The 17,563-nt window shown below is 40.4% G+C and overlaps 3 protein-coding genes across 3 annotated transcripts; 1 reads left to right on the plus strand and 2 right to left on the minus strand.

Annotated features, from left to right (window-relative positions):
* Positions 1–511: 511 nt before the first annotated feature.
* On the minus strand, positions 512–6,560 carry LOC115781218 (hypoxanthine-guanine phosphoribosyltransferase). Its single transcript, XM_075074373.1, is given in 10 exon segments — positions 512–1,072; positions 1,937–2,012; positions 3,659–3,705; positions 4,454–4,536; positions 4,845–4,862; positions 4,953–5,018; positions 5,213–5,396; positions 5,795–5,819; positions 5,822–5,900; positions 6,209–6,560. Coding segments are annotated over 9 exon segments (555 nt in total). The 5' UTR covers positions 6,227–6,560; the 3' UTR covers positions 512–1,072; positions 1,937–1,977.
* A 1,109-nt stretch (positions 6,561–7,669) lies between these two features.
* Positions 7,670–13,077, minus strand: psmd7 (proteasome 26S subunit, non-ATPase 7). Its single transcript, XM_030730742.1, is given in 13 exon segments — positions 7,670–8,060; positions 9,108–9,309; positions 10,607–10,665; positions 10,667–10,694; positions 10,783–10,840; positions 10,843–10,876; positions 10,991–11,052; positions 11,055–11,094; positions 11,176–11,228; positions 11,231–11,266; positions 12,445–12,476; positions 12,478–12,534; positions 12,930–13,077. Coding segments are annotated over 13 exon segments (981 nt in total). The 5' UTR covers positions 13,004–13,077; the 3' UTR covers positions 7,670–7,814.
* Positions 13,078–13,110: 33 nt separating this feature from the next.
* Positions 13,111–17,148, plus strand: LOC115781219 (dynein light chain roadblock-type 2). The gene is made up of 4 exons (XM_030730741.1): positions 13,111–13,154; positions 13,828–13,906; positions 16,779–16,925; positions 17,027–17,148. Exons 1-4 carry the CDS (start codon positions 13,152–13,154, stop codon positions 17,068–17,070), a joined length of 273 nt encoding a protein of 90 aa, XP_030586601.1. The 5' UTR covers positions 13,111–13,151; the 3' UTR covers positions 17,071–17,148.
* The last annotated feature ends 415 nt before the right edge of the window (positions 17,149–17,563 follow it).

A 17,563-nucleotide genomic window follows, 5' to 3' on the forward strand; every position in this document is an offset into this window, starting at 1 on the left:
TCTTGCTGTCAACCTGAGACTTTCCACCTGTTCCACCCTCCCTGTTCCTCACTCTCCATTGCTTTACTTAAACTTGCCCATATTCACTGTTACACAGTTTCCCTCTCATTTATACACGTATATTCTGTTTTGCTTCCGCCAGCTTTCATTCGTCTTTTCTCCAGTGCCTACCCCACATCTCAATGGTCTCTTCCCACCTCGTCCCTACAGATCACAATATAGTCTGCAAAGATTGTAGTCCACAGACTGACCTGACTTTATCTGGCCACCCTCCATCACTATTGCACAAAATCAGGGGTTTTAAAGCTGATCCCTGATGTAATCTGTCATCCTACTGTGGCACCTCAAAACGTACATGCGCTGCACCACCCTCACGTACTTCTCTGCCACTCCTGACTTGCTCATAAAGTACCACAGTTAAGAGAGGCTTTTTGTAATAATTAATCTAGCTACATAATTTTTAAACAAACGTGTGCAGTGTTACTTTCTTCTGGGGAAAACAGAAAACAGACTCAAGGTTTCAGTGGGATTTGTATGCTGTAAAGAGGTCCTCAAAATATCGGACATAAATTAAAACATACAGTACATACAGGTCATTTTATGGCATAATGAGAGGATGTATCTGCATTATAAATCCAAACTGAAACATTCAATCCGATGGCTACAAATAATCTGACAGCACATTGAAAATAAAGCAGTAGCCTGAGATGTGTGTACTTTCATAAGTCAGAGCAAATTAATGACACTCTCTCTCCTCACTTCCATTCAAATATATTATTTACAGCTTAAGTGGTGACACATAAATTAGCTCAATAAGACAAAAAAGAAAATACTGATAATATACATAATTAATCCCACTTAGGGGAGAAAAATGTCCTTAAAGTTAGTTACAACCCACAAGTGACTGTGGATTTTTACATAGAAAAATAAATACGTTTCAAAACACAGCAAAGTTAACGAGGCTCATCACAGTGGTCCAAGTCTTCAGTGATTTAGACGTCGCCTCTGCCAGCACTTCTCCTGCTCACACTTTGTACTTCTCCTTGGCTTGGTCATTCAGGATGCAGATGTGCTGAGGAAAAGAAGAAAAAAAAAATACAAATCAGTCAGGAACAGAAATTGGGATATAGCAAGAAAAGCATAGCTCTCACTGAAACTAGACTAGTGACACTAAACCATGACAGCCTCACAGTGAGTAAGAAGGCAGAACATCAGGACCCTAAAACTGCAGTCAACACTCTGTTTATTCCTACTGGAGTAAACATTTAATGCCTTGGTTATATTCACAAATGACTTCAAACGTTCAGGCAATACAACACAAGCATTCCCAGAATTGAGTTTAGTATGCACATAAGTATAACTGTTCACATACAGTTATGGCACAGAAGCATGTGCATTTCCTGTTACTTCTGTCCATTTAACAAACAATGCATTTTATGCGCGAGTAAATTTAATCCTACTTTAGAAAAACTAAAAAAAAATAAATAAATAATAATTTACTTTGTACAGTAATGTATTTTTTTAAATGCATCTCTATACTGTATGCCTGTGGTTTCCAAAGTGGGATCCTGGGACCTCAAAGGGCACCTGACTATTATGCATGGAGTCCTCAAAATAGTTTTCCATATTGTGTCCATTAATTCCCAACCTCCCCTCTCTCATTATCTTTGGGCCAAAGAAAATATGTTTGCCGACATGTTAAACCACTAACTCATTCATTGTCTCAAGTGCACTCAAGCTGGTGAACATGGAAAAATATCTGACTTTGTCCACATCTTCAAGTAAATGGAAAAATGGGCTGGTACTTTTATTGCTTTTCTACTTTAACTGAGAACTTGAATCACAGCTGCACTAAGCCCCAAACCAGCTAAATCTGTGTTAGAAACACCTTTATAATAGGAGGCCTCGGGTATTGAAAATTTCCAAAAACACTTACACTGAGATCTCTGAAGTACTCGTTGTAATCCAAAGCGTAGCCTACCAGAAAGGCATCTGGTACCTCAAAACAATGTCTGAAAAAAACAAAACAAATGAAATATAAAGGTAAGACAAGTGCTGAGAAGCCAGCTGAACAGCAGGAATAATATCTAGGTCATCAATGCATTTGCCCTAAAGATTATCAGATACCCAGCTGGAATAATAAGCTAGCCACAGAAGGAGATAGATGCCACTGATGTCGAGAAAAAACCCCTCCCTTTTCACAGAGGTCTCCACTCAAACTCCAGCACCTTGAGGCCCTATGAGCAATGGAAAGTGGGAGGATGAGGATTAGTGAGTGTTAGAGCCACAATCCAGGATGAAACACAGAGCCTCTGCAAATACATCAGGAAGATGGCCCCCCAAGATGAGCTGCTGAATGCCACAGGCAGCTGAAAACAGACAGTGATGAGGACAGGAAGAGGAACTGTCATAAACAACCAAGGGATGTAATATCGACAGATAGAGGAAGTAGTTGAGATCAAGAAATCCTACCAGCCTAAAAGGAGAAAGCAGGAGTCTACCACCAGCTGACAGAAGTTGCAGACTGTGCAAAGGTGCCCTGGAGACTATCCAACACATAGTAGCAGGATGTAAGATCCAAGCTGGGACCACGTACACAACCAAGTGGCCAGGATAGTGTACAGAAACATCTGTGCCACAAGTGGACTAGAAGTCCCAAGTCCCGATGGGAGACACCACCAAAGGTGGTTGAGAACAACAGGGATAAGGTCCTGCGGGACTTGGAGTTCAAGACAGACAAGCAGCTGCTGGTCAACCAACGAGCCATAAGTGGTGGTTGACAAAAAGCAGAAGATTGCAGTTGTAATAGATGTGGCAATTCCAGCAGAGAGCAAAGAAGAAGAAGCACACGAAATCAGAATTACCAGGAGCTGAAGGAACAACTGAAGCAGATGTGGGAGGTAAAGACCAAAGTGGTCTCAGTGGCAACAGGAGGATTAAGGGCCTTAACCCCAAAACTGGAAGAGTGAGTCCAGCAGATCCCAAACACAACATCAGGAGGTTTGTCCAGAAAGTGCAGTCCTAGGAACAGCTAAGTAACTGTGCAAAACCCTCAAACTCTCAGGCTTCTGGTAGAGGACCTGAGCTTGAGGATCTCACTCACACACACACACACACACCACACACACACACACACACACACACACACACACACACACACACACACACACACACACACACACCCCACTGGGGTGAGAGGGAGATTTTACTGATACAAGTAACACAAAAGAAAAAGACAAGCTACTTTTAAGACCACTGGAAGCAGTCAAACTGGCTCTGACCTAAACTAACAGTCACTGCGCTTTTACTGTCTCTGTGAGATTGTACTTAAATAGTCAGTGCTGTAGTGCGGAAAGTCAAAATGCTTCCAGTAACAGCTGTCCTTGAGGGACAATCTTAAAGAGATTATCCAACTCAAACCTAAAAGCATTACATAACCAGAGACAGTGAGAGCAGGGGGTTATCAGGCTTGCATTAGTACATAAGTGCCAAGCTTGGCTACATTTAGAGTAGATTTCCCTGAGATTAATTGTAATCCTGCTTCATTAAAATTTTCACTAGGTCTTCAAAAGATACACACACATATGACTCAAAGTCACAAGTTGAGCCACACCATTCACTACACAGATAATACAGAAATAAAGTAGGAGGTTCTCACAGTCTGGCCTATATCCTGAACTTCTCGGGGTCCTCTTCACCAGAAGACTGAAATGATAAAAGAGGAAATTCAACTTTAACAACATGTCAAAGACACAGAGCTGTAATCAAAACAAAAACATTTTCACTGTAGGTTTTAATTGTGATAAACATCTTTGGTTCCTTTGGTACACCCACCCAAACATGCCTATTTACAGTCCAAGACTAAACTCTTTGTGGATCTTATGGGCCAGAGTACAGGCAAAACGGGACTCCCATTTCACTGAATTCACTTTAAAAAGGTTAGCATGGTACAATTTATAAAAAATTATAACTGAAAAAGAAGAGTGTGGGGTATTGTTAAAAAAAAAAAAAAAAAAAATCAATTCAGCTGCACTGTGATAGGGAGATATTTCAGTGGTAGATATTGCAAAACCTCAGAAGGAAGAGAAACTTGCTGCATGGCTTGAAATCACAATATCTCAAGTGGGAAGTCTTCAAGAGGTGTTCCTACCAAACTACTCTAAGTGGTGCAAACATCAGAGGGGACCTGCATCAGCTGAGCACTTTTCCTGTTTTAACCAGCTATCAGGAATACATCAGAGAAATGGTCTCTGCCTCCACAGTGCAGTTAATAGTACTGCAGATTAACTCTTAAGCTGCTCCATCCCTCCACCACATTACATCTCTAATACACTCCTAGAGGAGAGTGTCCATTAGCTAGATGCATTATGTCTTTTTGAAGACTACCAGCCAGTTATAGTGTAGGTCTGTAATTCAGCCTCCTGCACTATAAACAGCATCTAAGGGTGCCTACCTTACAACTTTAACCATCTTGGGATTACATTCACTCAGCAGGGAAAGTAATGTCTCCATCGTCCTTCCTGTCTCCACAATATCCTTTCAGCAAGGCCAGAAATGGTAACAGACAGAAATATAAGCATAAAGAAGCATTCCTGAAAATCTGGTATTTTGTCTGATATTTAATGTTAAAAATGAACAAACTTAGCATGAATTTGTAACTGCAAATCAGATCCACTTCAGTGGCAGTAATAAAAATTGGATTTCTTTACCAATGCATCGCTCTGTTAGATATTTAATTTGACATTCAACCCTAATAATAAAGATTATGCTGTGTGTAGAATTTGTAATTGGAATGAGGAGTTATCCACATCAGCCACCTGAATAATAAAACAAAAAGGGCTTACCTCAACAATCAAAACATTCTGCAGGGAAAAAAAAGAAGCAAAGAGTTAATGATTGAGATCTCTGTAATAGTCACAGTAGTATTTCTGCCTGACAGAAATCAGACTAACCTTGCCTGAGAGACTGGATAGCTCATCCCCTCCAATGACTCTGACATTGTTAGTTGACTTATCATTCTGGGGGCACAAAGAGGAGGACAGTATCCATCAGCTCAAACTCTCTCATAATGAAAATCTTTACCACAAATCTAGATTCCCAAAATGCCTCTGCACTGCAGTGGCTCCATTTCTTAACAAGATTGCGCTCATTTGTACTTTAGCCAACTCCATTTCCCTCCCCTCACATCCATGAAATGAGAAAGGCGGCTTACGCAGTAGCTCTTCACCCTAATGAAATCCACTGTCAGCGGGACTGATTTATCACTGTTCTGGTTCAGCGCTTTAATGTAGTCAAGGAGGTCTGCAAAAAACTTGTAGCCACCTTTCAGCACACACAGAGCTACGATGTGGTGTCCCCCCATGTCCCGGATGATGTCGCGGGCCAGGCGTTCTGTCCTGCATCGGGGGGGGGGGGGGGGGGGGGTGACAGCATAGCATCGTTAATCACAATGAATGAAGTGCAGTTCTTAAATGAGGAGAGGACATCACTTGAGTGATTTTGCACTTTATCACTACCGCCCTCCCTTCTAAACCCAGTCAAACTCACATACAAATCCACTTCAGGTTGTGGGTAGCAGTAATTTGTATAGTGCACACCTGTTTTTCATACCACACATTCTGACTTTCTAGCAGGAAACATGATTCAGCTCCATTAAGTCCCCACAACTGCAGGAGCTCACAATCATAGGCACACCTGTGCTACCAAAAGGTCTACTGTGAAAAAACCCCAGGCAGAGAGGCGACAGATATGAGGGACTAGTTTCTATCGTGGCTGCTGCTGTTGATTGGTTTACCTGTCCATGATGAGTCCATGTGGATAATCACCTTGTCCAAATCTTTCTCGTAATGTCTAGGAACACAGAAAAGGTCCAGGTCGTGGCCTTTCTCATCATCAGCTATCTGGAATCAGAAAAAGACATGCGCCAAAATGTTTGGCACTGACAGATAACGTGCACCAAACATGCGTTAAATGAAAGCGAAGCCGCCCCCTGGCAACACAGGGCCTCTCAACCACCTGTTTACCCAGTGGGGAAGTGGAGGGGTTGGGGTACGTAAACAAGCATGACAGTTTCAAATTGTGAGTGAAAAGCTCGTTGCCGCCTCCTTCGCTGTTTATAAACGGCCTACCGTGCGCGGCGCACAACCACACCCCGACAAGTACCGAAAACAACCAACGCGGAGCGAAGGACGGCAGCTGACAGTCTCACCTGCAGATAGGAAGCCATGTCACCGGCGGCGGCCGTCCGTTCCGTTCAGTCGCAGAGCAAAATCTGAGCAGTCATGCTCAGGTCCTGAGAGAGGGTGGGGGGGGGAGTGTAGGTTATGATGACAGGAGGGTTTGCACGAAGCGGCTCTCCTCTTTTACCGACTGCTTGTGAGCGATAGCGGCACACGCGACGCTCCTCTGCTGGGGTTTAAACCCTTACGTCAGAATCCCAGTTTATCTTTCGAATAATCTGATTTGTCCCGCACAACCTGGGCTTAAATGCGCTATGCTGGTGGTACTACTCTGCCTGCTTCTGCATGTTTTGGTAAGTGAGGGAGCGAGAAACTTCCAGCGCTCAGGAGAAGCTGCAGATGACGCAGTTTAAAAAAAAAAAAAAAAAAAAATACATACCAGGTGACAGTCCCTCCTGCGCTCAGCAGTGATTTCACAAAAGATCGCAAATAATAACCCACTTTATTATGTGCTAGAAATGTGTCGACCTTTTCCTAATATACATTTAATTAAAAAATATCAGACATGCTAAAATGACTATCATAGTTGTAATTCAAATTTTGGTTTATTTTTTAAAACAAATGCAAACCTTTGTGTATATAGTTATAAAAAGTTATAATGAAACGGGTAATGTTGGGTCATTGCTCATTAAGGTATTCAGGCTAGTCAAACTTTGATGAAGCCATTGCTTGTCTTTGCATCATTATGTGCTGCAAATGTGATTACAAATAATGTCATTTCTAAATAGCCTAAAGTATTTTAATTTTTTCCCCCATTATGTTCCATTAATTAAAGTTTCTCTACAGGCCAACATTTATTCTCCATTCCTCTTAGCTTTATTGATATTTTAAGTATTGAACCTGGAGCTATAGCTTTGCTGTGTTTATGTATTATCACTCCAAAGATGGTGAGCTATATCAGTTCCAAGACAGTTGGCAATTTGTCAAATTGTGCAATGCTGAGTTAAAAACTGCCCTACCGGTTTACACACACACTCGCACAAGTGAGCATGCACAAGTTTGTTTTTCTCCAAGTCAACTTCCCCTCCATATTATAAGCACAGTTATGATTCTAAAATTATAAGGGGTGACTTCATAACAAACATGTTTATATCCCCACAGACATGTCCGTTATATAAAAAACACAATATATAAAAATATAAAGATAAAATAGGAACAGTGAAAACATAAAATAAAAAACAACCATCTTATAATATGATCCCAGTTTAATGTGTGATACAGAAACAAAAACATTTTTCCTCAACTTATTAAAAAAAAACAAAACAAAAAAAAAACAGGTGGTGTGACACAGGGCCATGGCACCTATGAAAACAGCACACAGCAATGTTCTCACAGTGCTTAACACGAGGATCAATTTCATCATCTCTGTAGGATAACAAGTCTTTGAGTGCTGTTTGTGACCATGAGAACCAAATCTCAATAAGAACACGTTCCCTGTATAGAGTCCTACTTTTAGCCTGAGACCCACATACAGAGCCATGCCTGTGGGCACAAAGTAGAGCACCATTCAAAAGACGGCGGTGTGATTTGAGAGAGGACCACAGAAGAAGAGTGCTCATTATTTTTTTCTTTTTCTCATCTTTCTTGACACACCATCTGCTTCTTCTCCTTCTCTTGTCTTTGTCCATCTTTTTTGTCTTTGGTCATCTTTCTTCTCTTTCTTGCCTTCCTCCTTTTCCTGTCCTTCCTTCTTTCTGCGTCTCGGTTGGAAATCTTGTTGTTGATCAGGTTGTGCAGAGCCACCACAGAGCGTATGAGCGAGGCCAGGTAGACCACCAACATCTGGTCATTGGTCTTTAGGTAAAAGGCTTTTGTGAACTCCTGCAAAATAAAACAACTCTTGTAATTTTGCAGCAAACACTGCGATCAATTTATTATCATCATAAAAGATATTTCTGTTATTGCTGTGATGGCAACTTATGCAGTATTTTGACCCACAGATTTTTAAGATGACAAGAAGCCACACAAAAACATCATGTTCATCTCCAAGATTTTGTTTATCACAGCAATAAAAACCACAAATTAGAATGGTAGCTGAGCATTTTATAATGGTACTGAAAATGCCACAAGTTCATCATCAAGTTTAATTTGAAAACAGCATTATGGCATTAGAACACAAGCTGAATGTCTCTCACTAAACCTCAGATCAGTCTGTTAGCCATGCAGTGGATTAAGAAAGCTGCTGCTCAGTTTGAGGCGAAAGCTTAATCTTTTTATTTTCCTCTTCACATCTTATCAAGTCACTGCATAATTAAAAAACTTAAAGCACTTGTAAAGTTCTTGTTTTTTTAACATTTTAATAATACAACTTAACTGTCACAGCTTTAATTTAGTGTAAACATCAAAATCCCACAGTCACATACAGCTGTATTAACAACCATCCATCTTCGTCTGTTTATCCTTTTCAGGGTCACAGGGGGCTGGAGCCTATCCCAGCTGTCATAGGGCGAGAGGCAGGGTACACCCTGGACAGGTCGCCAGCCTGTCGCAGGGCTAACACGGAGAGACAGACAACCATTCACACTCACATTCACACCTACAATGTGAATCACCAAATAACCGCATTAACTGCATGTCTTTGGACTATGGAGAAAACCGGAGTCCATACGAAGAAAACCAATGCAAACACAGGGAACACATGTAAACTCCACACAGAAAAGCCCCAGCCAGATGAGGGATTCAAACCCAAGACCTTCTTGCTGTGAGGCAACAGTGCTAATCACTGCTCCACTGTACTGCCCTGTATTAACATTAAAACAGAAAAAAAAAAAAAAAAAAAAAAAAAGCTTCCAAAGTAACCACTTTAGGTTGAATAATTTTATATTGTCTTACACTTAAAAACTACCAATTTCCCTAAAATGAACTTACCAGCAGATTTACATCTGGCAGCAGATTGAAAACATCCTGCAGCTGGTAGATGATCTGGTGGTTGATGGGAAGTTTGCCTGCAGCCACCCTCTCTAGGTAAGAGCGGATGTCCAACAGCTTAGAGTTGAGTCCCTTTAGGCCGTGAACCTGGTTTGTGATGCGCTGCGATAGCGTGCCCACTGTCGTGTCTTTGATGTCTCTGTAGACGGGATACAGCGACAAGTCAGTGACCAAGTAAACAAGAAGCACCTTTGTTTTTTTTTCCCTGCTTGGTTACATTTGAATAGTGTATAGGGCTGCACAATGAATCAGATTTTAATCTCAACTGGCTTCCTACAATTGAATATGACTGAGTAATAATTAAAATGTGTGCTCCACCAACAGAATGCAAAGTAAATCAAGTGCTCCCTAAATCAGTGCCTGATGTCATTGCCTGCATCAAATAGTCAGAGATGTTCCCTGCACCACACAGCTTGAAGTTCATCCTCCAAAGTGGATCATCATCATCTACTGTTTGGAAATCCTTTGGATTTAGGGCAAGTGCTGTTAACAAGAAAAATCATATGCAAAGAGTGCTCTGTCTGCACTTCGAAGCAACACAGCTAAATTCATAATCCGCCCTAATAAAACACACACCACATACTGCAGTATGATATGCATGAAGGCCAAGAAAAACAATGCAGTGGTTGCTAACGCGAATCATCCAACATCAGCTCAGACACAATAAGAGTGAGCCTGTATGGGAATCCATCCAGTAAAACAAACCACACAGTGAAATCACCCCAACACATCATATTACATTCAGACAAAAAAGTGTGTCCACTAAAGACGGTGAGTAATGAAGGCTTCAGCGTTAAACTGGTCAGTTACTGGGACAAGAGCTGTGTTACCCCGTGCAATTATTTTTCCAATTGGAAGAACCTGTATTGTATGTAAATATTACATGGAAATAGAGAGGGATCTCACAGCTGTTGAGTACTTTGCTACGGGCTTTATTCACATCCACCAGGCAGGTACGGTAATGGAGTGAAAGACTTTCCATTTATCCTCTATGAGGCTAGGTGATTAAACACCTTATTCGCCTGCAAAGATGTTTTAATTAACAAGATGGAGCACAGTGTAATATGAAGCACTTGATTTAATTTTGTGTTAAGTTTTGGTTTTATTCTGAGAGCTGAACTGAATTTAGGCAAATGAGGATTATCAATTTCTTCTGATGCAGGGATTTGTACATTAGCAGGAATGTGAAAGCAGGATTATATTTACATCAAGTGCAATAAAACATTTTTGTCACTAAATCAATGAACACTTGTGACAAATAATCGTGATTTCAACATTGATCAAATTATCATGATAACGTTTGGCCTGATCTGCAGCCCTAGCAGTGCATAACCTATGCTTTGTATCATTATCAGTTAGTAATTGCTTGCTGAGTGAATCTCTATGTGATTAGCAGTATGGCCATAATGTGTTTGAAATCAAAGGTTTGTTCAGTACTCAGCAGGTGCTCCACTCCCACTTCCTCTGCTTCCTCGCTCCAATCTCCACTGGTGACATGTTTCAAATGTCTTAGATGTTGGAGTGCATCTTAGAAAAAGGAAATTACCAATATAAATTTTTTTTTTTTTTTTTTACTGCTCTGAGGGTGGGGGGGGGTGGGGGGGCTTGTCTGGACTTGTTTTGGTGCACCTTAAAGTTCACTTACATCATGGATTCCTCCACGGAGATGTATGCTCTGTGGGGAGACCGAGATCTTTGGGCTTTACAATCTATGATGACCACACCTGGAAGGATAGAAGAAGAAAAGTATATGTCAGAATGAAAAGAATTAAAGCAAGGTGATGAAACTTCACATTAACATAAGGAAAAAGCTAATCAGTTACATACCGAATTGTACAGTACCGCTTGATGAGCTCATTGATGGCAATGTCATTCTTATGTAATTTGGTCCTGTGTGGTACCAGCCAACTATTCGTTCTCTGGCTGAAAATCAAGCAAGAGTATGAAAATCAGAGTAAACCACTGACATAAAACACAATTTAGGAGACAGAACCACTGGTCTTACCATTAACTTTCTGAACATGCCATACCATGTTCCTTCCAAGTAGTCATGGTCCAGGACCAAACTGAGTCATCCCTGTCATCCTCATCAAATGGCACTGGGAGAAAAAAAAGAAATGGAAAAAAAAAAACCTTGACAGTGAGTTTGAAGAACTGTTTCAGATATATACCTTTTTGATTAATTAGGACAGTAGTAGTAATAAGATACATGAGTAAAATCCTGCCTTAATTGTATATATCTCATCTTAATTTTACACCAGATTTTCACATAGTGTCCTTTACCAATTAATAGTCAGGACAAACATAAGAAATAAGATTATATAGTGCCTTTCAAGGAACCCAGGTCTTTACACACTAAGTAAAAGCCCAGAGGTCTCAGTCCAGATGTGGCATTGCAGCTCTCAGAGGGGAACCTGTTTCAGAGAATGGGAGCAGCAGCAATAAGAGCGCTGTCTCCAGAGGACTGCAGTTGGGTGAGGGATGGTAAGTAAGCCTTATCTTGGAACGCTGAACACAGGATGGAGTGGGGTGGAGAAAGATTGATAAATACTGGGAGCAGGGCATGTAGAAATTTGTAGGTGAGAAAGGTTTTATAGGAATTTGTACTGGACTTGGCCGGGAGCCAATAGGGGTACGTAAGGGCCCCGTTATACCCGCTGTATGGCACAGTACAAAAAAGTTGATGTAAACATCACATCTGCCGTCACAGCACTCGATTTTTGTAACCTGGCAAAAACTCTGGACCTGAGCTCTAAACATACTACAGCATGTCCATTCTCCTACAACTGCATAAAAAAGTTTCCAAGCTTTAAAATGAAAACAAAAATCTCAGTTTCAACAAATACTTTAGAACAGCTTCAAAACCGTCTGTATATGCTAACATGGCATCAGGCTGATCACTCATGTGTTTAGTGGACGCACAAAGCAAGACAGAGACGTCTTTCTTTCATTTGGCAAAGATGGCTAATGGTTATAAAAGTAAGAAATGAAAATAAGCAGGCACAGCCTTATTTTCATTTGAGACACTGCTAGAGTCGGAGTGACAGCGTTATCCACCGCACACAAAAAGGATGAAATCACAAAAAATATGTGAGCTTAAGAACACAATCAAGAAACAAACATGGGCATCGGGGTCAGTTTGTTAAAGTGTCCTTTTCTGCCTGCACAAACTAAAACACAATCCCTGAGCTAGCATTTTCCAACTGTATAAGAATTTAGAGTGGTGCAGAGTTTGAGTTATGTATTTCAGGATGGAAACGTGTCAGTGAGGATGTACATTACCTGCAAAAACTATTTGAGACGTCCAGACTTTTTCTGCCATGATCCCAGGAGGACACCAACCACTCGTTTCTGATTTCCCACTTTCCTATCCTGTAGATTGAAGGATCAAATAAACAGAGCAGAGGACGCTGTTAGCTTCACAGGGTTTAATTAAAGTTGCGTTTAAGAAGCCCCCCTACAGTCTGACTCGTTAGCTAGCCTGTAAGCTAAGCTAGAGTCAACGCACAGTTCCGTCATGTTTACTGATATCAGATCAAGCCGCTCGCGTATTTGCATTAGAGAGTACAATGCTGGTTAATAACAGTTTTGTTGATCCACTGACCCGCTCACATTTTCACTGACACTTTCAGAAGCTAACTAGCTAACGGGGCTCTGATCAGCATGGCTAACATAGCTTAGCCAAGCGCGGCTTCACGTTTCAGGACACTTCGACTTTAGATACCGATAATAAGACTGGACTTAAATACAGCTCTCACTGACCTGTTGAAATGATCGACCACGCTGAGCAACACCAGGGGGTGAACGACCACATTTTCCACCGCTAACTCCGGCATTTTGGCAGGTGAAAAAACAGAACACAACACACCTCCACACAATGACTGCTGCGTTACACTTCCGCTCGCTCCTGACGTCTCTTCCGTTTCTCTTGGCAACAGAGAGACCGTAGCGGCGCCGGAGAAGAGCAAAAGAAGTACGAAGGAAATGGTAGGACTTCAAGAACAACTTTTACTACAAAATGATGATGGAAAAATGTTAGGTTTACCAAAATGGTTAAAAAAACCACCACATTAGTAGTATTGATCAGTATCGTTTTTTTAGGTTCTAAAAGTATTAAACACTGTATAACCCGAAATCATAAAAATCGTTATAAAAGAACGACTAAAAATAGAAGCGTTTTATTTTTATTTTATATTTTTTTAACTTCTCTTTGTTACATTTTTATAATATTATACAAAACTAATCACATCATCACCACGTATTATGAACTATATAATGTAGAACCCTTATCATCTGTTCTGTCATTTAATTCTAGCAAGATACATTCAATTTTTGAATAAGAATCACACTTGGAATGAGTAAGATAAGGCAAACAGGAGAGCATAAAAAAGAGAAGGAAAGAAAACACGTGAGCATACACACAGCTACTCATATTGTTAGACATTGTTATGAATAATTCCAATTTGTTATCCCAATAACAGTAGTGAAGGAGGATGTAAATGGGGCCCATATCTTACTAAAATCATCCTTCATTTCTTTTAGAGTATGTTTCACATTTTCTGACTTCAAATGGAACATGAAATTCCTCAGCCATCAGTTTGATTACAGTTTTATGAGCACTGGAAAATTTGCATGTGCCTAAACATTTTTGGTCAAGCAGGCTGAGGAAGTTGAGGCAAGAATGAAGAGGATTGCAGCCACTAAAGGAGTGATTGGCACACTAGTTGTCAATCCAGATGGTAAGTAATAGCAAAAAGCAGAGGAGTAGTGCTGCCAGAGAGCAACAGTAAATAAAGACAAATAGCAAAACCCTCTTTTGGCATCAAAAAGATGCTGTTGGCCTTTACCAAAGAGGCACAGTGTCAACTGTGCAACTGAAAGGCGTGGGACAAATTAGAGTGATAATGCATTCACAAAAATGCGCCCATGGGAATGGAAGGTTTTTTGGGTGATCTGTTAACAGTGCTCTAATTTGCATACAAAGACGTGGTCTGTTCATTTCAATGAATACCTACCAAGAGCAGGTGCAGATTAGTGGCTCATAAAGGAGCGCACATGATGAGTGAGTGTGAGGGAGCCAGTGCTGTCCTAACAAAAATAATGCAGTGTAAGTGTGGGTTTTACATGTGTTTCTCTCTGAAAACAGCATTGCACTTAATATCAATGAAAGGAGGCTGAAGACTTAGCATGGTTTTCTATAAGGATGAGGTGGTCTGTTAGAAATGGCTGGGGACTGTGTGAGGTCCTGAAGATCCAGAGAAGTGCTGCATTATTACAAATGATTTCACCGCATAAGCCTTAAATCTGTGTGTAAAAGCTAACCGGTACATGTGTAGAACAACACCAACATTGTTTACCATCAGATCCTGAGCCCTCTGTGTGAGAATGAGCATATCGTTATTGTACCACGTGGCTCTTGTTTTTTCTGCAGATACAATGCAGCTCTTCTCAGGTGTGAGGCTGCAGGTATTTAGTAAAGTCTGACACACTAACACAGTCACATTAACAACTGGATAGAAAGAAGTAAAAAAGAAAAAGCTTTGTCTGTGCACTGCTGAGAAAAGATGTGCTGAGATGTTTTAATTATGTACTGATCTCTGTGCAGAAATGTGGCTAAAAACCTAAAACACAGTTTAGTTCAGTTCTGCTCAGTTTTGATAAAATGCTATTACTACTGAGGAGTCAGTGCTGAACACTAGGACTGAGGACTGAGTCAAGCATTACAGAACAGAGTACTGCACTCACAGCTTTGAGCCATCCACTGGTCACAAAGCATTTTGAGTGCTCATTAGAGTAGAAAAACACTATCTGAGTCTATTACCATTTACAATTATGCACTGTCTGATAACATTTACCCCTCTCATTCCAAATAACTGAACACTCCAACTATCCCCACAAACAAAATAACGCATACTTTTTCGATGTTCAATTTACCATTAAACTACATGCCGCAAATCTTGGTAAATCATGTTCACATGATTCATTTAAATATTTTCCTCCAAAAGTTCTGTGCTGTGAAAGGTAAACTCCTGCAAATACATATGCAATTAGTCGAGCCACCAAAATACCTGTCCCTGCCTTTCAGTCCCAAAACCGATGCCGAGGCTCTTTATTAAATCCCACCAGCAGCTTTTTAACTCCAAAAGAGAGTTCTGCTCTGGTGCAGAGCATTAGTAAATCTGGCCCATGTGTTTGGTTGACTATTTCTTTATTGTACCAAGGCTTCTTGGCAATAAATTTTATACCATTGGAAAGTCTGTTTTTTCTCCTTTTAAGGAAAATGCATTTGTGGGTTGAGCAGCAGAGTTGAGTATGTGAGCTGTGCCCATGAAAAATCTACTCTGCCAATACCAAACAGCTATTCTGCTACTGACTCTTGTTTGGTGTCATTTATTAAATTGGATGATTGTCTGAAGAAACAAGACATATTGGCAATTTGTATGTATGTATTCATTAAACAAACAGTGGTATCAGTGTCAACAGCCTGGCATCTCCTCCTCATCCAGCTCAACAGCTTGGTCATAAATTGCAATGAGATGGCATCCCATTCTTCAACCAGCATTTGTTGCAATCAGTGAATGTGGTTGTGTTGGTCACTCTGGCATGAAAAGCACAGCCAAGTTGATCCCACAAGTGTTCAGTGGGGTTGAGTTCAGGACTGCAGGCAGGCCATTTCATCCTCTCCACTCCCAAATTCTGGATGCAGTATCTAAAAAAACACCCAGCTTTGTGTGGGCAAGTGTTGTCTTCTTGGAGGATAGAGTTCGGTCCTAGACTGTGGAGATATGAGATTGCCACTGGTTGTAGAATCTCACCTTGATATCTCTCTGCATTGAGATTGCCTCTGATGATGACAAGCCTGACTGTCAGCATCTCGGGTACCAGAAGTTTGGCATTGGCAGAGACTATTTGGCAAGTTTGTCATGGGCACAACCCACATACTCAACTCTGCTGCTCAACCCACAAATGCAATTTTCCTTACAAATGTGGCACCATTTAAGGGGAAATAAACAGGCTTGCCAACTGTATAAGATTTATTGCCAAGAAGTGTTGTTACAACAAAGAAATAATTGACCAAACACAAATTTCCTCGCTTTTTACACTGACTTTAATAAATACCTCACATTATATGGCATATAGGGGAAAAAATGGGATTGATGAATGTGACACAATTACTGTGTAAGTTCTATAGACCATACAGGCCAACTGTTAGACAGATTCCAGGTTTACACGGTGGAATAGTTTATAATAAAGCAGCTCTTCTCTGGAGGAATTCTGCACTCCACCTGAGCTGTCAAGTATATCTGTAACTCTGACGTTAGCTCTGTGAAAAGTAGTAAAGTTCAAAATTCACCAGAGAGTAAGTGAGGGAGAGCGATGGCCTCAAAGAGAGCAAGCAAGCAACTGTCCCACAGGAAAGTATGAAAAAGAGAGAGAAGACACATCTATGGAGGAGAGAGCTGTGAGCAGCATATAAGAACTGATGATGGTAGTCAGACGGATGACTTTATGCTCTTAAATTCTTAAATATTAACAACACAGTCTGAATATGAAGAATTTTATTTTTTGTATTGTTTTCTTTTAAAGGTGTCCCCCTCCGATCCACTTTAGATCAATCCATGACTCTACAGTATGCAGGACAACTTCAAAACCTCGTGGCATTGGCCAGGCAGGAGCACAGTCAGAGATATGACCCTCAGAATGACCTCAGCGCCCTCCGAGTCCGCGCAAAGAATTACGAGATTATTGTTGTGACGGGTGAGTGCGAATTAGTTGGGGCTTGTTAACTCAGTGGTTATTCATGGCATAAATGCAGAATTTTGGCTCAGTTGTTTGGTTCATCTTTTATGTCTCTCCAGAGAACAGCTATCTGATGATAGCCATCCAGAAGTTACCTGAATGACTGCCAAACATTTCCATGGGGTGTTGGGCATGTTTCAAACCCCCTACTAAATGCAAAAGATAAATAAATAAATCTGTTAAAACATTTAAAACAATATTCCTGTTGTTATTTATCTAGAAGGGTTTTATAAATAAGTATAAATTTTTCCTCTGAATAGCCAAGTATCATGGTCAAACACTGTTACATAGCCTAGTCATTAGTAGCTAGAAATGGTGCATCTTTCGCCTCACAATTGCACAGAAACAAATTTTAGATTTATTTATTTTTAGATTTTAGTTAGTTTGTTAAACAATTTACATGATTCATTTTCATATACATGAATACATGTATATGCTAAGTTTTATTTGTTAGTATTTGTATTGCATATCTGTATCACAATTCTTTAAGAACCAAACACCTGAAAAAAAATATATGTTTTTACATCCACTATATCAATCACCTTTTAATTGTTTCTATCATAGCGAACAAAAATGAACTTTGGGAAAATCTAACA

This window comes from Archocentrus centrarchus, chromosome 6 (genome assembly GCF_007364275.1).
Source record: "Archocentrus centrarchus isolate MPI-CPG fArcCen1 chromosome 6, fArcCen1, whole genome shotgun sequence".
Lineage (NCBI taxonomy): Eukaryota > Metazoa > Chordata > Actinopteri > Cichliformes > Cichlidae > Archocentrus > Archocentrus centrarchus.

Excerpts from the sequence above, each read along its gene's own strand:
- LOC115781219 (XM_030730741.1), top strand. Across the intron at positions 13,907-16,778 it reads ACTAGTTGTCAATCCAGATG|ATCAATCCATGACTCTACAG; the intron begins GTAAGTAATAGC and ends GATCCACTTTAG. Across the intron at positions 16,926-17,026 it reads CGAGATTATTGTTGTGACGG|AGAACAGCTATCTGATGATA; the intron begins GTGAGTGCGAAT and ends ATGTCTCTCCAG.